The 21480-nt window shown below is 47.7% G+C and overlaps 1 protein-coding gene across 7 annotated transcripts in view; it reads left to right on the top strand.

The window, feature by feature from the left end:
• Window positions 1-21480, top strand: part of COBL (cordon-bleu WH2 repeat protein) — a 260852-nt gene that overhangs the window by 142938 nt on the left and 96434 nt on the right. For all 7 annotated transcript variants that reach the window (XM_046020837.1, XM_046020832.1, XM_046020833.1 and 4 more), the window contains exon 7: window positions 4335-4517. In XM_046020837.1, coding sequence (XP_045876793.1) covers window positions 4335-4517 — 183 coding nt within the window. The remainder of the gene's footprint in view (window positions 1-4334; window positions 4518-21480) is intronic.

Below are 21480 nucleotides of genomic sequence, written 5' to 3'. Positions count from 1 at the left end.
TTGCATCCATGGAATAAATCCCACTTGATCATGGTGTGTGTTCCTGTTAATGTACTGTTGAACTCAGCTTGCTGATGTTTTGTGGGGGATTTTTGCATCTGTGATCATCATACTCAATGGTGAAAAGCTGAAAGTCTTTCTTCTAAGATCAGGAACAAGAGAAGGATGTCCCCCTTGATACTTTTATTCAACACAGTATTGAAAGTCCCAGCCATTGCAATTTGGCAAGAAAGAGAAAAAGCATCCAAATTGGAAAGAAAGAAGTAAAACTGTCACTATTTGCAGATTACATGATATTATACACAGAAAACCCTAAAGATACCATCAAAAAACGGTAAGAATAAATAAATTCAGTAATGTTGCAGCATATGAAATCAATATATAGAAATCAGTGGTACTTCTCCACACTAATAAAAACTATCAGGAAAAGAAATTAAGAAAACAATCCCATTTACAATTGCCTCAAAAAGAATAAAATAACAAGGAATAATTTAACCAAGGAGGTGAAAGACCTGTATGTTGAAAGTTATAAGACATTAATAAAAGAAATTGAAGAAGACACAAATAAAGGAAAAGATATTCCGTCCTCGTGGATCACAAGAATAAATAGTGTTAAAGAGTCCGTGCTACCCTAAGCAATCTACAGATTCAGTGCAATCTCTATCAAGACTCCAATCCCATTTTTCAAGAAATAGAACAAATAATCATAAAATTTGTAGAGAACCAGAAAAGACCCTGAATAACCAGAGAAATCTTGAGAAAGAACAAGAAACCTGGAGGTATTCCTGTCTTTGACTTCAAACTGTATTACAAAGCGATAGTAATTAGTACAGTATAATGTTGGCATAAAAACAGGCACATAGATCCATGACACAGAATAAGGAGCCCAGAAATAAACCCATGCATGTATAGTCAATTCCTCTATCACGGGGAGCAAAGGATGTACAATGGGTAGGATGCTCTCTTTGATAAATGGTGTTGGGAAAATTGGACCACTAACTTTTACCATTACACAAAAATTAACTCAAAATGGATTAAAGACTTGAATGTAAGACCTGGGCCTATAAAATTCCCACAAGAAAACATAAGTAGTAAGCTCCTTAAGATTGGTCTTGGTGATGATTTTTTGGATCTGACACAAAAAGCAAAAACAAACAAGTGGGACTATATCATACTGGAAGCCTTCTGCACAACAAAGGAATTAATCTACTGAATGGGAGAAGATATTTGCAAATCATCTATCTGATAAGGGGTTAATATCCAATGTATATAAAGAACTCCAACAATTCAGTAGCAAAAAAACGAACAATCCAGTTAAATAGTGTGCCGATCTGAATAGACATTTTTTTTTTTCCAAAAAAGACATATAGATGACCAACAGGTAAACAGATGCTCAACATCACTCATGATCAGGGAACTGCAAATCCAAACCGCATTTGGAGGTTTGTGAGGTACCACCTCACACCCAGCAGAATGGATATAATCAGAGAAGAAATAACAAGTTTCAGGATGGAAAAAAAGGAAACACTCATGCACTGTTGATGGGAATGTAAATTGGTGCAGTCACTGCAGAAAACAGTATGGAAAAGAGTTCCTCCAAAAAGTAAAACCAGGACTATCAGAAGATCTAGCAATTCCTCTTCTGGGTATTTATCCAAAGAAAATGAAAACACTGAGAAAAGATGCACTTATCCCTATGTTCATTGCAACATTTACTTACAATAGTGGAGGTATAGAAACACGTAACAACCTACAGACACGTGTATAAAGAAACTGTACGTGTGTGTATATATAATATATATTTTACATATGCATAATAGAATATTATTCAGCCATGAAAAAGAATGAAATCTTCCACTTGTGACAAAATGGCTGGACCTTGAGGGCATTATGTAAGTGAAATAAGTCACGTAGAGAAAGAAAATACTGTGTGATCTCTCCTGTCATGCAATCTAAGAAAAAAAAAAAAAAAGCTAGTGGTTACCAGAGGTGGAGGGTGGGGAGGGTGGAGAAATGGATGAAGGGAGTCAAAAGGTAAAAAGGAAAAAAACAACAACAACATTGAACCACAGATATCTTCTGGGCAGTCAAAATGTTTTGAATATTTTGGCTGCCCGTGGGCTGTAGGTTGGGAAACACAACTGAATGGCAGAATTCTTGAGCAGTGCTGTTGGACCCTGGTCTAGTGGACCCTGAGATTGGCCTGCCTGTGAGTGGGAATAGTGGGGTGTTGGGAGAGATCTGTGTGGCCCAGATGGAGCAGACCAGTACTAAATAAAACTGTCGTATCAAAATTTAGTGGTGTTCCAGCAACACAGATAATGGATCATGAGAAGCCCTCTGTCGGGGGTAACAGACACCACTTGCAGGGGCTTGGGATGAGATATGCTCTGGGCTCCTGGCTTTCTCAAAGACCATCTTACCTGGCCCTTAAGAGGACATTATTCCCAAAAATATGTATCAGAGCAGACGGAAACCACCTCTAACATGACAGAAATGTGCTATATGTTGACAACAATTTGAAGTCAATGGAATTTTCCTGTTCTAAAGATGGGAGCATTCCTACTGTAAGATCTGCCCGTGTGTGCATGGGGGGTGCTCCACCAGGAAAGCCGTGTTCAGGGCCTCACCGAGATGTCAGAATACTATTAATGACAATAGGATTATAGGATTAAAACCTGAAATCAATGTACAACGGATGATCGGTAAAGTACTTTTAAGGGGATATTCTGCACAGAGCCGCAAAACGCTCAGGGCACGGAGAGGACAGAGGTGAATTCATAGCAGTGTGGAGTGATCAGTCAGGCACACATAGTTGTGGTGAGGACTGAGGACAAGAGGAATTGACTTTCTGAGTCTAGACAGGGTGGAGTGAATAGAGCAATTAGCAACGGGGTTGTGAAATGCATGGTCCAGAATGTCATGTTTGCGGGATGCCGAACAGGGCCTTGCCTGCTTCAGAGATAACCACGCAGGCATAGTGTCTCATTCTCCATCATGTTTCATAAGCTTTAACAAACCTTCAGAACACATGCTCGCAGTCCCCTTTCACTGGGGGTGTCTGAGCCAGCCAGCCATCCCCGGAAGCAGGGCCCCAGCTCCAGACTTCAAGATCGTCCTCTGCTTTGCTTCACTGATGTCATTTTATCATGTGCACGTTGCATTGTTAAGTAAATGCAAGTTCTGTCTTCTTGCGGCCCCACAGTTCATACGGAGGCAAGAGACCTATTTCAGAGTGCCTGCTGCATTGGCGTTTTGCCCAGTAACAAGTCCACTGTCTGCAGAATGCAAGGACTGGGGCAAACATTTATACTTTTTCCTTACATTTTGCCATGGAAGCCTAAATAGACAGCAACAGATTTTCTGGGCATTGGGCTCTTTCCTGTAGATCCCCCCCCACACACCCCGTTTCCTTTGGGAATGGTGCATTTCATGAGCAAGGCACTGGATTCCTCTGGCGCTCGGCATCTCCGAGGAAGCACAAACTTGCATTCAAAGCAGGCTTGGTGTTTGCTTTGCCTTTAATATTTATTGACAAGGAAATCTGAGTCTCGAAGATGTTCTTGGGGAACCGAATGACAGTATGCTCGGCAGAACAGAATGGGACTGGAGGCGGAGTGCAGGAAACACTGGACTACTGCTGAATGTGACGGGTTTCCTTTACATGTTGTTTCAATTTTTATTGTTTAAGTAAGCTCTATGCCCAGCGTGGGGCTTGAACTCACAACCTTGTGATAAAGGGTCACATGCTCCAGCAACTAAGCAACCAGATGCCCCCCTACGTATTTAACTACAGAGAACCTATCATTCATATGAAAGCTCCCCCCATGAGCTCCTTCGGCGGGTGCTTCTAAGGTGTGTGTGTCTGTCCCCAAGGACCCCAGAACAGGTGGCAGCGAGAGAGGTCACTGAGTGGCCAGAGGTGCGGTCAGCATCATCAGAACCCCTAAAGACAGTTTCTTCTCCAGGACCCATGTTCCTCTTGACTCTCCCTTCTGCTGTTCAGCACCTAAGACCTTGTTCCCATGACGGGCTGAGGTTTCAAGGAGGCACGTTCATACCTGTACTTTGGTCAGGAGTGGTAACCCGTTCCAGCTGGTACGTGTGCTTAGAGGTGGCAAGGATCCACCATTCCCTTCATGGCGATGAAAATAAACCTTGCAGCAGCGGCTTCAGCTGTGAGGGGAAGTGAGAACACAGACCACTGGAGCCCATTGGTGGCAATATTAGAGGCTTGGAGGGGTGGTTCGGCAGTTGGGTTCAGGCTGGAGCGTTGGCCCCCAGAGAAGTCACCTTGCACTGATGAGCTCTTCTGTCTGTTTCTCTCCTTACAGGGCTGCCTGACGACGCCCAACTCCCCGTCGGTGAACTCCCGCTCCGTCAGGTTGGGCCCATCCCTCTCGCTCAGCAACATCTCAGGGGTGTCAGTGAGATCGGACCTGAAGAAGCGGCGGGCGCCCCCTCCCCCGACCCTGCCAGGCATGGGGCCACCAGCGCAGGACAAGGTCTCGGAAAAGGTAGGCAGAGGGCGGCTCTCAGTACCAGCGCATCCTCTAGAGGTACACGTGATTCTCTCTAGAAGTTTCCTGCGTGCCCTACGATCCTTCGAGTGGGGGGCTTTAGCAGGGAGCGCGTTGGGGCGAATAGCAAAGCTTCCTGTCAAAGTCAAGGTGAGACGCCGAGTTACTTCAGCCGCGGAAGGTGGGAAAGCTTTTGTGCTTTTAGTCACGAGAGGCTCGTGCTTGCCGACTGGCGTCTGTTCTCTCTTCAGCGTTGGAGTCTGGGGCATCGTCAGGATCGCTTCGTGAGAAAATTGCGTGGGTCGGGCACTGCGAGAATCTGGAGAGTGTATGGGGAAGGGGCAAGGCAGACTCACGGGACAGCAGGGAGGAGTCACTCTCTGTGGCTAGGACACTTGTGGAGATGCTGTGCATGAAGCCGTGCGCGTTAAATTTATCTTAGAGCAACTTAATCCCTTTTCAGGGAGTCGTCATCACATGTGGACGGGAAAGAGCTTTTATTCCCAGGATCTGGGGTCTCGACTGGCCTTCCCTCCTGGCATGTGTCTGTGCCACCGTAGAGCACTATTGGAAGTCCCCAAACCTTGCGCCTCGGGGGCCAGGCAGCTCCTTGACCATGGCTCCTCTTCTGGTGGCTCGGAGTGGGACATGGTCGACCTGGGAAGTACACTGTGTGTTCTCCAGCATCCTTCCTCATTGGGGTGGGCAGTGGCAGGACCAGTCCCCGGGGTGGCCAGGATGGGCGCAGGCTTTTGAATCCTGGAGATGAGTGCCCCCAGCAGGCTGCTCCGTACGTATGCCGAGACACGGGGTCAACCTACAGAGTAGGTAAGGATGCATTATTCCTCATGAAGCTGCGAAGTTTCCCAGTGACGGGCACCCCAGGTTCCTGGCAGAGGCTGGGGGTAGGGGGAGGGGACACCACACCTCAAACAGGAACATTCTAGACTCCGCATTTATTCTCACACAGGGGCTTAATGTCCTCTCCTTCTGCCTCGGTGTCCCTCGATGTGTCCCTGCGTCATATGAGCTGAATGCTTCACCTCCCTGCTAGTCCTGGCTGGAGCCCTCTTTACTCGTTCTTACAATAGCTTCTCTTAAAATAAGCTGGGAATGAAGTCTTTACCTCCCAGGTGGGAGGCTTGGCCCAGAGTCATGCTTAGAAGTTACCCGAGGGGCTCTCTGGAGCCACAGACTTCTCACTCCATTTCCTTTTCATCCTGGTTGTCGGCCTGTCCATCAGTCTTGTTTTGTTTAAGACTGACTTATTTATTTTAGAGGGAGAGAGAGAGCACGCAAGCAGGGAGAAGGGCAGGGGGAGAGGGAGAGAGAGTCCCAAGCTGACTCCATGCTGAGCGCAGAACTCCATGCTGGGCTCGATCTCATGACCCTGAAGTCATGACCTGAGTCAAAACCAAGTCAGACGCTTAATCATCCAGGCCACCGAGGTGCCTCTGTCCATCCGTCTTCGTAAATGTTAACAAATCTTCCCCTTTCCTTCCAGGGGTGATCTTTATTCCCAGAAACCCCCCTGCCCTGGCCCCTTTCCCACCTACAGACCTTCTCCAGCCGTGCCCTGCGGATCTGTTGGGAAGGCCTGCAACACAATGTATTTTAGAAGAAAGTATTTTGATTTTTGTGTTTCTTTTTTTTTTAATATTTTATTTATTTGACAGAGAGAAATCACAACTAGGCAGAGAGGCAGGCAGAGAGAGAGGAGGAAGCAGGCGCCCTGCGGAGCAGAGAGCCCGATGTGGGGCTCGATCCCAGGACCCTGAGACCATGACCTAAGCCGAAGGCAGAGGCTTTAACCCACTGAGCCACCCAGGCACCCCTGATTTTTGTGTTTCTTAAGCATTTTCTAATGCCATGAGGTTGTTCTGAGGTCTCCATGATGTCTTAGCTGTCTCTTGATGCGAAGAACTTTAGGCACAACTAGGCCCTCATTTGGTGGTACGCTTGCATGGTTAAAGGGTGACAAGCCAGCACAGTGACCTCCGGGGGGTGTGTGTACTGCAGGCCTCCCTGTTTTGCCGGGGTTTAGAGTCTGAACTTTTTCGTAACCCGCAGACCATGTTTCCAGCATTTAGCACTTTTCATCCAGTCCCCTGTGGGGACGTCTTTTTGCTTTGGATTGGGAGGGATGTTTCTTTCGCAGTGAAAATCACAAATTCCAGGATCATGGTTCCTTATGTTTGTTTGTTTGTTTGTTTTCAATGAGAATTGCGTTTCCCTAATGTTAGCGTGTGTACATGTGAAGCCCGACCAGCCTTTGTAAAACAGTCTTCCATCCAGAGCTGTTGTGTTTTTTAGATTTTAACGTGCTTCTCCAGAGTGGATAAAGTCTGCTGGAGTGGGAGAATGTATAGTAGGTAGAGAATCAGGAATTCTGAATGAAAAATAAATAGTTCTCTATACACTGAATAATGAACAGTTCCCTGCGAGGCAGTAACAGCTTTTTACTGAAATCTGTTTTATTTGGCACCGAATGAGTGGAGAAATTGGCTCCCAGAAATCCTCTCCTTTTTAAAGCATATGAGTGGCATATGGATTAAATTTGAGCATTTGCTAGGACCATTTTTTTCCCTTTTTAAATGAAAGGTATTTTGTTATTTACTAATTTCTGGGAAAGGAACCCAAAAATGTGTTGTTGTCATTGTTGGGGAAAAACGTCAATTCCTTCTTCATGAACTTCCTTCCATATAAAGATAAGATGTTTGTTTGGAAAGCCTTATTTATATGCAACTGTTGCTAACACCAATATCCTGAATGAAAAGGAAGGGCTTATTTTTTCAAGGACATGACTAGTTTTGGAAAAGGAACATGCGTTGATTTTCTTAACTTTAGAAGATTTTTTCTTATCATCTGGTCTGAAAAATTCAGTTTTTCTGTATTCAGGTCTTAGAGGGGGAGCAGTTTCAGCTTATCCCGGCTCTTGGGAAACATTCTCAAAAACGCAGTCTTTGCATGCCTGTTTGTTACCCGATGATAATCACGGCATGGTCATTGGTATTTGTAATTTCTGAACCTACATTTCAAAGAGTGTTTCCCAGAGGTGTTGGAGCCAATGGAAGAAATTAACAGTGTTCTCATGCAGGCCTGTTAGCAGAGAAATTGACAAGACAGGTGAAGAGACACGTTATCTTTCCAGAGGAGAAGCGCTGTCTGGGCCAGGCTGTTTTCCTCTCCCCTGGTACCTTGAATGTAGTTTTAATCAAGAGGAACTTTCAGACAGGGATGATATATATGTGAGGGCACCATATGCTAAGTCAGTATTTTTCAGACTTAAGTGAGCATCAGAATCACCCCCGAAGGGCTTGTTAAAACCCACTTGACTTGGCTCCGCCCTGAGAGTTTCTGATTCAGGAGGTCTGGGGCAGGGCCTGAGAACGGGCGTTCCAGCAAGTTCCCAGGCAAACCCCGCTTTGAGAACCGCCGTGCCACCCACCGCCTCGCCCTGATCCGCCCACAGAGACTCGGGACTAACCAGTGTGGAGAGGGCCACAGGGTGTAAATATTCTGAACAGATCTGGAGAGAGTCTCCAGAAGCAAAGTTACCTGGAAATGAATGAATCCGAGCTATGAAATAGTATTTGAGTGCAGGTTGCCACGGTGTTAGCTGGGGCCTGATGCTGGATGTTAAGATGGATAAATAGCTCTTGCTTCTTCGTGCTGGGACCCCAGGAGTGCTCAGGAGAGGGACAGAGGGATTTTCCCTTCCAGACGGGGTTTTTCTTCTTTTTGTCTTTGAGATTCCACAATGTCCTCACCCCGCTCTGTGCTGAGACGACCTCGCTCCTTGTCCCTGGCCCCAGCCAAGGGCACAGTCCTTGCTTACTGTTCCTGTGTGTGGGCCTGACCCCTTTTGTATGCAGCTGTCCCCAAGGAGACTTGTCTTCCTGTCCCTTGCTCACGACCCCTCGGGCTATGGATCAGCATGGATCTCAGATTATGAGTGGGGCTGCAGACACAGGCGCCCACACTGGCCCATCTCCAGTCACTTTCTGGTCCTCTGTTTTCCTCTTCTGCAGAATGGGAACACTAAAGCAGCCTTCCCAGGTTCATGATGTAGAGGGCAGAGCAGAGGGTCTGGAGCGGCTTCCTGGGTCCTGATCCCAGCTCTGTCACTCCTTATAGTCTTTGGTGAGTCCCTCCTCTCCCACTCCTCCATCCCTGAGGTGTGCAGACCACACAAACAGGTGGAGTGAGAGCCAGGTATCGGGGGATCCGGAAGCCTGAGGCAGGGAGGGCTGGGCGGTGCAGGGAGAAGCCTGTATGGCCGGGCCAGACTCCTGCTTGAGCCAAGTGGGGGACTAAACCTAAAAATTAAACTCTGCCCTGCTGCGAACATCAAAGGCAGTGCAGAAAGTTGCCATGCCCCTGGGGCAGGTTCAACCTGTTAAATGGTGCCCCACCCACCTTGTGGCATTTTTGCTGTCAGTCACAGACTGAACATCCAGTTTACTAGTCCACACGGTCAGAGAGTATTGGGACATGGTTGCTCATCCCTTTAAGCCTTTGGGGCCCTCTCTCTGAGAAGAACAGGAGTAGAATCCTGGCCAGTAATCCATTAGGTGACTCAGTTTACCTGTTCAGGATCAAAGCAATCCCGTACATCACACTTGCTCACTTCTGCCTCTGTGCAACACTTTGCTGGCTACAGAGCGGCTTTTTTCGCTGTTCTCTCTGTCAGTCGATTAAAAAATAATGTGTGGGACTTTTACTAGAAAATGCTGTGCTGTCTAACATGAGTTATCATTTTCCACCAATGTAGAATAAACAGCTCTTCATTATTTTTTCAGTCGGCACATGGTTCTTCTATGCCTGCTGTTGTGCCTGTAACAACTATAAATCCTTTTTTATTGTAAGTAAAAGTATTCTAGCTATCCAGGCCTTCTGTTGTCCCATAGAACTTGAATTATTGCGTTCATCGCAGAAAGCGTTCAGCGCCATAAACTTCCGACGTGACAAGCGCACTTGTGCATGAGCTCAGGTTTGTTGCCCTGGGACGAAAAGAGCTGGTGGTACTGACCATTAACATGAGAGATGGGGGAGCTTGGTGCTATGACCAGTTACCGGTATGTTGTCCATGAAACATCGCTTGTGTATTTGATAACTGGGTTGAACAGCTGCGATTTGCAAACCCTTCACTTACGAGCAAGAATTGATACTCACTCCTTGAGTATCTCGGTGCGATGTACACAGAAACTCACAGCCTTTTGTACTGTGTAAATAGGGTAATCTGCACATGTTAGAAATTAGGCAAAAGTGTTCCCGCATGAGGTTCCATTTCTGGAAACATCATGAGAATCAGGTGATTAGATTATTACGAGAAATCGTAAAACCTTGCTGAGCACACCCTCAATGAAACATTTCATCCAGAGCTAAAGTGTGCATTTGACGGTTTCTGTGACAGTGTATCGCCTCATTCTGGCACGTTCCTGACCACGTTCTGTGCACAGCAGAGAGAAGGCCGCCACGGATCAACCCCAGACCAGGGTGAAGTCAGATGCGCTCTCCTCTCTACTGTTAGGACCGATGTCGTTGCCTCTGAAATTGAGGATGTCAGGGTGAATGGGATCCCTGTTTCTGTGGAGCCATGTCCAAGGTCCTCCTGGGGTGAAGGCTTCTTTGAGTTCTCTCTGTCCTGCCTCACGGTGGTGGTTAATTTGTTTCTGGAAAAGCAGATGATGCTTACAGACTTTTTTTTTTTTTTAAAGATTTTATTTATTTATTTGACAGAGAGATTACAAGTAGGCAGAGAGGCAGGCAGAGAGAGAGAGAGAGGGGGAAGCAGGCTCCCTGCCGAGCAGAGAGCCCCATGCGGGACTCGATCCCAGGACCCTGAGATCATGACCTGAGCCGAAGGCAGCGGCTTAACCCACTGAGCCACCCAGGCGCCCCTGCTTAGAGGCTTTTAAAAAATTATTCCTCAGTTACTTTTCAGGGACACCTGGGTGGCTCAGTGGGTTAAGTGTCTGCCCTCGCCTCAGGTCATGGGATCAAGTCCCACGTTGGGCTCCCTGCTCAGTGGGGAGTCAGCTTCTCTCTCTCCCACTCCCCCTGCTCGTGGGCAATCTCTCTCTCTCTCTCTCTCAAATAAATAAATAAATATTTTTAAAAAAATTATTCTTCATAGTAATCAAAGACCTTTGATGACCTCTGCGTGTGGGCAGCGCTCACAGGAGCTGCTGGAGCATTTGGCTTCCCAGAGCAATGCACTGACCAGGCAGGATTTGAAGGTCGGCGTGAGAGAAGAGTGGTCCCTTCAATCTGCCCACGTGCCGGGACCCAAGAGGGGAAGAGGCCCCACCTGGACTGACGCCTGTGTGACATGAGGACAGGTCTACAGACTCACTTCTCTCTGTCACGCCCCAGTCAGGAGGCCTGATCCCGCAGCCAGCCACCCCTGCCTTCACCCACCTTACTGCCCTGGTCCAGGCTCTCCTGCTCCCCTGGGACGACCCCCCACTGCAGTGGTCCCCGCTTCTGCCTCTGCCCCTCTGACTGCAGACACTACTAGGGCAACACTTGCCACACCAGAAGCGGGGGCCCATCTCCCCTTTGCATACACTGGGGAATAACCCCACTTCTTACCTCGCCCTGCCGGCCTCCACACTCTGGGTCCAGCTCCTCTGCTGGTGCCCTCACCCCCTGCCCAGAAAGACCTTTAGCTTGTCCTGTTCCTGGGGCCTCTGTCACGTTCTTCCCTCACGCACACCCTGCATAGAGGTCGTATCTCCAACAAGGCCTCCTCGACCGTCCACCCTCTGGTCCCAGTCTGTGCCGTCTCCCGTTCTGTCCTGTTTCTCTTCCAGTTCTGACACGGAAGCCCAGAGGCAGGGGACATGCCTCTGGACTCACTGGCATGTCTCAGGGTCTAACACAGTGTCACCACATTGGTGAACATGTGCATTAACTCATTTTGTGCATACATAATTATTTATCAGGCATGTGAAGACGGGTCCTCTCTAAGTCAAAACCACTGATTTCAAAATAGAATGCAAAGGGTAATGAGTTGCCCTGCTCACAGAGCCTACTTAGAAATGGCGACAGATCGGGCCAGAACCCGTACTATTTGCTTGTCACTACAGGAAGAGACTATGTATGAACCCAACAGGTGCAAGCTTCTGCCTGATGCCGGAGCTGGAAATGACCCTCTGGTGTAGACGGGCAGAGGTGTGGGAACTGTGTGTGGAAATGGGCTTGGAGGAGCCTCTGTGGGCCAGGGCTGCTGCGGGGACAGGGACTCCCGGGAACGGTCATCCGTTCAACAGGACACACACACACACACACCCCTGCTCACCTGTGTTCCATGAGGACGAGCGGAATGGGGCACCTGCAGCCCAGGGGAGGGAAGGAGCTGTGGGCGTGACCCTGCCCCGTAGTACGTTTCTCATCTGTTAAGTGGGTACAGGAGCCTCCCGCAGTCTGGAGATGGAATGGAAGGCTGCCAAGGGAAGCAGCAGAGAGGGAAGCTCTCCCTTCTCTCTCCTTACCCCCTCCCCACCTTCTTTCTGTGTGCCTCTGGTTTTCTTCGAAAATAACCCATGCCCAGACACGCGTGTATCTCTCCGTGTGTGTGGCTCTCTTCCTCCGTCTGTAAGGCTGCGTGAATTGTTGGCCTCACCTGCACAGCCCCCCTGGAGAGTTTGCTCATTGTGACGGCCCTTCTTCAGCCGAGGTGAGGAAACTGAGTCAGGCCAGGCCCACTGCAGGTCAGAGACGGCACAGCCAAGGGCTCAGACCCAATGGGCATCCTCCACTGTGCATGGGGACCCTTCTAAAGCGGGGGGGGCTGTGCCCCAACCTGCAGAGGCAGACCTGTGGAGGTCAATGTACCTCGGGCGGCCACGTGCTGTCTGTGACTTTGTCAGCGACACACAGGCCTTGGTGAGGAGGCAAAGCCGGCATCCAGGTGGGGAGCCCTGCGTCTCAGGGACTCGTCCCAGGGTTTGAACAGACGTCCTTACAATCCCAGGGCAGCTGCCAGGCTTCCTCTCAGGGGTGACGGGGGGCTTTCCACCTCCCTGCTATTGACTGAGCAGCTCACTTTAATGTTCTGGAATACCGTGGGAGCGCCGTGTTTCCATTTCCTTCCCGTGTGGCGGTGCCCGGCCCTCCTCTGAAGGTCAGGAGGAGGCTAGGGCTTAGCCCTTTGTGTCTTGGAGCTGCAAGTTGGTAACTCAGCAGAGCGTCTCTCCCCCAGGGGGTGGAGTGGCTGCAGATGGCCCCTTCCACCACTCGGTCACCCAGCAGGAAAGCCCCTTTGTCCCTGTCCTCCTCCCACCGGCCCTGCCCTGTCCTTGGGCAGGCAGGAAGGGAGGTTGAGGCCTTTGGCTTTTTCTGTGTGTTTGTTTCTGGGCCTGTCGTGAGTGTTTCTTTCTTTATAAAACTGAGACTTCGTCAACAAAAGGCAGAGCACTCCTCCACCCAGAAGGTCCCCTCCCCCGCTTTTTGCCCAAAGCAGGTGCAACCAGTGACTTCCTATAGAAAAAAAAAGCATTTTCCTGGCTTCCTCTTCCCCTCAGCAGAGTGCAAAACCCCTGTGATGTGTTTGTTCCCTGCTGCTGTGGTTTCTCTCAGGATAACAACCGACTTCTTCTCCCAGGCACGTTGTCCCGTGCATTTGGGTTGGAGGCGGCTGTCTGATGGGCTGGTGGGGAGGGGGAGCATTCCCCTCTCCACGACCCTGTCCCTGTCTGCGGGCATGATCAGCGATCCCCCAGACACTGTGACTTGTAGGACATTTTACAGCATTTGGGATTTTCCAGTTCAGTCACTTTGTAGTGGCCTACCACCCTGCGCTCTCCTCAGAGGGTCTCTCAGCAGAGGTCAGTAAGGTGCCCCTCTGCAGAGCCTCAGTGCCCACCCCTGTCCCCACGGCCTTGAGCATGCAGTGTAGACTTGTCCATCCACTTGGCTGAATCCCGACCAGGGACAATGACCTGTTCCCAGTACGTCCCAGCCCCACGCACAATGCCTGGCGTGCAGCCTCCCATCACTGAGTGTTTCATAAACAGATGAGTGTGGGCCGGATAACAGAAGGGCTGCGAGCAGCGTGGCTTCTCTTCAGCCATGATAAATGGACCGTTGTCTACCTGGAAGACCTCCGGCGACACACACACCTCGGGCCTTGAGCTCGATGGTTCGTATGGTGTGCATATCTGCCGGAGGCTCAGGTGCTGGGGGCAGCTGGGCAGGAGGCCTGCCAGGACCCAGAGTGATCCTCAGTGAGGTGACATTCAGGGCTGAGGGGGCGTCAGGGTCTCTAACAGCCCCTAGCTCCGTCACTCCCCTGTCCCCCGTATTGTAGGCTCTGAACAAGCGTAACTCCACACCCACGTTCCATCGAGGCTGCTCCATGGGCTCCAATCCAAGGCTGACCCTGGCGCCCCTAGATTTCCGGTGCAAGAATGGTTGCAGCTGAGGAAAAGGCACAGGCGTTTTGGAGGAGCCGGCAGTCAGTTAAGTCTGGGAAGGGTTTACAGTAGTGTGCTGCTGGGGGGAGAGGGGGCTCTGGTCCCACAAGACTTGTTCCTTGGAGGGACAGTGTCTCAATATCACATTTTGAGAGGAAAAAAATAAAAATATGCCAGGCAGAGAACATTCTAGAAACTGGAGAGTCTAGAAATAGCAGAAATGAGGATACTTAAGCAGAGGAATATAAAGTCTCACCGGGACGTGATGACTTCCTGTCGTGAGCAGAAGCTACATCCAGAGGACAGGACGGTGCCAGTACGTGGGCCGCTATTCTAGAAATGCTTGTCTTCATGGAATATAGAAAAGAGTCTTCTGTGAGGCAGAGCTGAGGTGCTGGCGTGACGATGTGGGGAGGCACTACGTGGCACTCACGTGCTCGCCTAGCAAGGCAAAGCCATGTCACCTTACGCTGTCTTAGCCGCTTTTATAGGGACTGTGGGCTCCTCTTCGTAGGGCACGAGCATGCCGAGTGTGACTGACTTGCACAAGGCCGCGTCTGAGGAAAGCCTTTGTGGAACTTGTAGTAGTTCCTGAGGCCTCTCAAGGCTTAGAGATGGTCGTCTCTGTCCCACGTGCTCGCATGGTCTTCCTGGCACACAAGCACGGGTCTGTCTCTCTTCTACAAGGAATGTGGGAATCGCCCTAATGACCTTGTTTTGATTTAATCACCTCTTTAAAGACCCTCTCTCCAAACACAGTCACATTCTGAGGTACAGGGATTAGGATTTCAAGGTACAAATTTGGGGAGGTGGTCAGGTTTGCAGAATTTAGTCCATAACAAAAGGAAGCTGGGTTTCTGTTTATACAAGTTTTCTTGGCCATAAGGAATTTGAGAGCAAGTAAGATTTGGTGCTTTAAAGACTCTTAGTATCTAATTGGAGCAGACGCCTTATGTCCCCAACACCAGAGAATGGCCCTTGTCCAGGTAGATTATGGCATAGGCGTCCAATCTATAGGAAATACTTCCTTGCAACTTTACTTTTCATGATTACCGGCTGATTCCCATGCCAGGGGCCAGAGACAAGGCTGGGTGAAAGTGTCACTTCTAGATTCCTTCCCAACAGGTGGCATGCCCATTGTGGATACAGTCCTAGCCTAGAAAGACAATCCGTCCCGGCAGGTAGTGTTTCAACTGTTAGCTCTGTGGGCGCTGAAGGCCATTGTGCCACGCCGACCACATGCAGTAGTACACTCAGCTGCAGAAGGATTTCCAGGTCATCCGGCCCTCAGCCAGCTGGTCCCAAGGTCAGCATGAAGACAATTACAGTGACCCAGCAATGGCTCAGTCCTTGTTGTGTTCAGCCACTCTGCTAAGACCTCACAAAGGTCAGCATCTCATTCAACCTCACACCTGTGTGATACCTGCATGAAGTAAACACTAGTCCTGCCTGCAGGGTGCCAGCGAGGACACAGGGTCTGCCACGGTGAAGAACGGTCCCAGGGCCACACCAGTAAGTGGCAAAAGTTGGCCTGTGGAGACATCTCTCTGGCAGGAAGTTCTCCCATGTGGGTGCGGAATAGGATCAGAGGGAAATGTGGGGCCATCGGGTGCCATTGTGTTTGAGTGGGAGAAGTGGGCTAGAACCCCAGCTCCCCCCACCCCCGCGCTCCCCCCCCAGCTCCCCCCACAGCAGGAGATGCCCTGGGGCTCCTGTGATAGCAGGTCCTGGTGTTTCATTACCACTGCACTAGCTACCTTCCTCTCTTGTGATGTAGATTCTCAAGTGGGTAGAAGGTTTGAAATGGCTCCAGGCCAGGGTGGGGGGGGGGGGGTCATGCTCATTTACTTACCATTGACTGAGAAGGTAAGTGTTTGCTAGGGGAGAGCAAAAACCCCCAGATTAAGAACAATTCTAGGGGCCCCTAGGGGGCACAGTCAGTTAAGCCTCTGACTCTTGGTTTAAGTCAGGTCATGATCTCAGGGTCATGAGACGAGTCCTGGGTCCAGCTCCGTGCTCAGCACAGAGTCCGCTAAAGTCTCACTCTCCCTCTGACCCTCCCCATGTGCACGGTGCTCTCTCTCTCTCTCTCTGTCTAAACTAAATAAATCTTAAAAAAAAAAAAAATTCTAAAAATCTTCTTGGAAGAAGAACATACCCCCCCACATTCTGCACCGCAGATCCCCTGATCATCCCACAGAGCTAATTCTCCATGCTCCCAAGTCCGTGGAGCTGTTTCTAGACAGCCTGTCCCACTTCTCGTGGAGGTGACCCTACAGTGAGAACATCTGGCAGAGTCAGGACAGAATCCATTCACCTCCGTATGTGCCCTTTGTCCGGGAAATGGAGCAAACCTTGCAGACTTGTCCTGAGGAATGCCAACCTGCTGTTCTCCGGGCGGGGTTACCAAGTCAGGGGATTGGATGTCATTTGGGTTGCCCAAGCCAAAAATGCAGAAGCTGGACTACTCTGGAACCCTTTTATATTTTTTTGTTGTTATTTTTGTAGCTCTATCCAGTTTGCAAAAATCTGTTTATCTGCTTATCCAGTGTGTAATAGGGCTTCAGGAGTGGAAGACTCCTGTGAGGAGTCTTGACAGGAAGAAAGGATAAAACAAGTGGGACCGTGTAAGTCTCTTTCAGACCCAGTCTAACTCAGTCTGCTTTTGAGGCAACACTTGAAAACGTAATTCTGTTATTGAATCTTCAAATGTTGCAGATAGGGATGCCTGGGTGGCTCAGTCGGTTGGTTAAGCAACTGCCTTCACCTCAGGTCATGATCCTGGAGTCCCAGAATCGAGTCCTGCGTCGGGCTCCCTGCTCAGCAGGAACCCTTCTCCTCTGTCACTCCCCCACCTCATGCTCTCTCTCCAAATAAATAAATAAGGTCTTTAAAACAAACAAAGAAACAAATGTTCCAGATATAAAGAACATCTTCCTGGTTAGCAAATCATCAAAAGTAGTACAACATTAAAGAATACATTTGCACACATTCCTCTTGAAAGAAACAGCCACGTCTAAGTTTTGTTTAGATCCTAAAAATGGAAAAGTGAATACAAAATGTATAATGATGCAGAACAGGTTTTTTTCTTTTTTCTTTTCTTTTTTTTTTTTTTTTAAATGTTGGGGGAAGTGGAAATGCTGCGAGATTGCTTATTTGGGACGTTTCCTTCTTCCCCACGAGGAGGCAAAGATGCAGATCTGCATTGTGTTCAGAGGAAGTCTTATTCCTTCATCAAAACAAACATCCATGTGAACCCGGAGCGTCCCATCCCGTTGCCGAGCCTAGGAAAACAGTCGGTGCCACAGACGAACTTCCTTGGGTGGAGATCACAGGGCGGAGGACACAGAGAGTTTGCAGAGAAAGGAAGTGGGAGCTATTTTCATGGTTTTACACCCACATTTTGTTACGGGTCCTTTCCTCCCCAACACTTCCATCCACAGAAGCAAGCTTATTTGAAGATTCGATTCTCGTGTATTTTTAGCTGTTGTCCAAGTGTGACATTTATGGAGGCCCCTGTGATAACATCACAATGAAAAGTGAGCCTGCTGATTTCCTCCAGGTTCACATTGTGGTTGACACAAAGGAAAGGGAAGCTGGGCTTTATGTGGTAGCCTCACAGGGCTTAAAGCTTCACTGTTTAAGTGTGTGATTCTCGTCCTCATACTCTGTCCCTCTTGTCACTTTGGTTCTGGCCGTCGATCATGGTAACGAACGTATTGTATCTGAATATTTTTAGGACTCTTTCCAATCACCCTGATACCCAACAATCAGAACAGTGGGTTTTATAAATTTTTCATGTAAAAGATCCTAATTCCTCTCTTTGAGGCATCATCAGGCTTTGGAACTGAGCGCCAAGGACAGAGCCAAGGGCAGCCCCACTTGCTCTTAAACTTCTGTCCCAGCGTTCTCTGGTCTGGCTGCATTTTGCTTGATTGCCCTTCTGTTTAGAAACATTTGATTTATTTCTCAGCCAACTTCACACAGTATGAGTCTCTGCGAAGCTGTACTTGTCTGTATCAAAGGGCGCAATCAACAGGGTGAGCAGGAAACCTACAATGGGAGAAAATAGTTGCCAATCATATATCTGATAAAGTGTTAATATTCAGAATACATAAAGAAGGCATATAAGGCAACAATAAGAATTAACTCAAAAATAAGCAAAAAACTTGAATAGACATTTCTATAAAGAAAATATGAAGACGGCCAGTAAGCCCAGGAAAGGTGCTCAGCATCACTAATGACGAGGGAATTACAAACCAAAACCAAGACGAGACAAGCCCTCACACCCTATTAGGATGGCTACTGTCAAAACCAACCAACCAAACAAAAACAAACAAACAAACAAACAAACAAACAAAAAAACCCAAAACAGAAAATAACAGCTGTGGTCCAGGCCTTGGGGAAATTAGAACCCTTGTGCACTCTTGGTGGGAATGTGAAATGATGCAGCCACTATGAAAACCAGTATGGCAATTCTTGAAAAAATTAAAAATAGAATTACTGTACAGTCCAGCACTTCCACTTTGGGGTATATAAGCAAAAGAAATGGAGTCTCCAGATATTTTCACCCCCAAGCTGTTGGCAGCATTTTTTCACGACAGCCAAGAGGCAGGAGCAACCTGAGCTCCCGTAGATGGATAAAAGGATAACAAATGCGGTAGACCCATACAGCGGAATATCATTTGGCCTTAAAAAGGAAAGACGTTCTGACACCTGCTGTGACATGGGGTGACCCTTGACATTGTGCTAAGTGATAGAAGCCCATCCGAAAAAGACAAATACAGTGTGAGTCTGCCTACATGAGATCCCTAGAGTCATCAGAATCATAGAGCCACAAAGTATACTGCTGGCTGCCAGGGGCTGGAGGACAGAGAATGAGTTGTTCTGTGAGCACTGACTTTCCATTTTGCAAGACGAAGAGTTCTAGAGGTTGGTTATACACTTGGAATGTGCCCAACGCTACTGAACTGCATACTTAAAATTTCTTTTCCTCTGAAACTAATAATACACTACTTTATAAAAGTAAAAATTTTTTTATACAAGTAAAAATTTACTTTTATATTTTATATATTTTATGTAATTAAATTAACTAAAGATAATAGTGATTCACCCCTTAAAAATAAATGATTATTGATAAGTGATTTCACCGTTTCCTTTAAAAGGTAAAATCTTTAATGAAATATTAAAAAAAAAGATTTTGTTTATTTATTTGAGAGAGAGCTCGAGAGAGAGCACAAGCAGATTGAGGGGCAGAAGGAGAAGCAGACTCCCTACTGAGCAGGGAGTCAGATGCGGGACTCCATCCCAGGACCCTGAGATCATGGCCTGAGCCAAAGGCAGACACTTCACCGACTGAGCCACCCAGGTGCTCTACTGAGTCAAAAATTTTGAGTGATGGTTCACTGATCCTAAAACACTTTTCGTGGGTAGATTTACTTACCAGTGAAATAACTTACACTGTAGATCCTTCACCCCCCACTCCATGTACTTTCTCCCTCTTGCACATCACACCATTTGGACAACATTGTCAGGTCCCTCTCTGGTCCAGTCAGGCTAGAGTAACAAAGGGCTCTGAGGTTTTCTCCTTTTTTTTACCCCCCATACTACTCTATTTACTATTTACTTTGTCTCATATGTAAAGGTCACCAAAAAAGGACTCCAGCAAGAAATCTGAAAGCACAGAGTGTGTCTTAGCTGAGGGAAAGAGACTTTGTGTATTTAAATGAGATCTGGTCACTTGAAGGTTGTATGGTCTTTCTCATCCATTTGCCACCTGTATAACTTTGAACAAGTCCCCTGAAAGGACTTGCCAATCAACTTTCCTGGGTCCTGTTTCCTCGAAAGTAGGATAAGGATAATACCCATACCTCTCTACTTAACCAAGGTGGTTTGGGAAGGCTAGCATATTAACAGAACTTGTAGCGGAGCTTGCAAAATTAGCACGAATTTTCAAAGGTGAAGCCCTTCATAGATAAATGGTGTTTATAAGTGAACAGGCTTACCCAGGGAATAACTTGGGAAATACTGAAATAATGACTATGAGCCTCTGCCTGCTTAGGTAGGGGCAGGGGGCGGGGCACATGGGTTATTGACTGCAAAGGCATTATGATGGGCAACAGATGACGGACCTATATTTGAGATACACAATCTTACTTTTTCCCCTTATGAACTTTACTTACTTTCCAGTTTCCGTATTAACACAGAGAGGCTTAAGACGGTTTCTAATTTTAGAGGTGAAAGGACCTTCTGCAGATCCAGAACAGGATCTTCACTGACTTTATAAACAAGGGCCCAAGGTTAATGGAGTTGCCCACACAAGCCAGCTAGGAAGTTATAGTTTCTCGAAAAGAACTTGATTCTCAGATGGATGCCTTACAACTCTTATTTAGGAAATTAATAATTCCATTAGGATTGAGCTAGGTCCTAATAGGAACTATTAGAAACTGTGTTCTCATGCAGCACATCATTAGAATTACAGCAGATTTTAGAATATAGACCCTGACAACTATGGTAACTTAAGAGAAATGATGAAATCACTAGAGAAACTTGATTTATAACCAGACAGAGGTCATCTTTATTTGCCAGATACTGTTCTTATGTTTTTGATTGATGGTTTTAATATTTTGAATTTCCTGAATCAAAGTATGTTATTTCTGGAACTTTCTGGTGTGACATACTACTCTCTGGGGACTTTAAATATGTATGGAGAAATAAAAAGCTTTGGGGCGACTGGGAGTTTGGAAGCCAATGTCATGTCGGAGAGAGTTCTGAGTCATAGACATTGATGAGGTATCTCACGTGACTCCCAGGAGACTGGAAAGCAGTGATTTGCAGATGTCCTGCTTCTTTCATGGCTGCTTCTCTGCGGCTGAATCCAGACTCTTCCCACGGTGTAAAACATAGCTTTGCTTGTTCGCATTTATGCGGTGTACCTGGATGGAGGCTGTGCCTGGATTTGAACCCGAGGTGTCATCAACTCTAACCTTTAACCTATAACCCTGGAGAAGTTACTTTATCTCTGAAAGCCCTGAATTATAAGTCTGTAAAATAGACGTCTGGTCCTGGTGACCAACATACCCTAACTGGCCTCCAGTGATGCACATCTTGTATGATCCCCCCTCTTTGGGCACATTGGGACCTGCGACTTCTCTCTGACCCATGGAATATGGATGTCACTGACTTGATTAGGTTCCATTATAAGGTAAAGGTGATGGGATGTCACTCCCTTGATTACATTTTGCTCTATAAGATTCTATCTTAGCAGACCAGAGGGAGCGATTCCTCTGCTGACCTCAGACAAGCCAACACTCATGACATGAACTGCGTTTGACGTGGAATGTGTGATAGGGAAATGCAGATGGTCTCTGGTGCCTGAGAACAACCCCCAGTCCATAGTAAGAAGCCAGGTCTCTCAGTCAGACAGCTGCAGGGACAGAAACTCTTCCAACAATCTCGGTGAGCTTGAAACTGGATATTCCACATGGGAATACAGACCTTCACTACAGCTTTGTGAGACCTGAGTAGAAGACTCAGCT

The sequence above is a fragment of the Meles meles genome, chromosome 10, assembly GCF_922984935.1.
Source record: "Meles meles chromosome 10, mMelMel3.1 paternal haplotype, whole genome shotgun sequence".
In the NCBI taxonomy this organism is placed as follows: Eukaryota; Metazoa; Chordata; class Mammalia; order Carnivora; family Mustelidae; genus Meles; species Meles meles.
The sequence above is the reverse complement of the archived record's forward strand: the minus strand, read 5'-3'. Positions and strand labels throughout refer to the sequence as shown.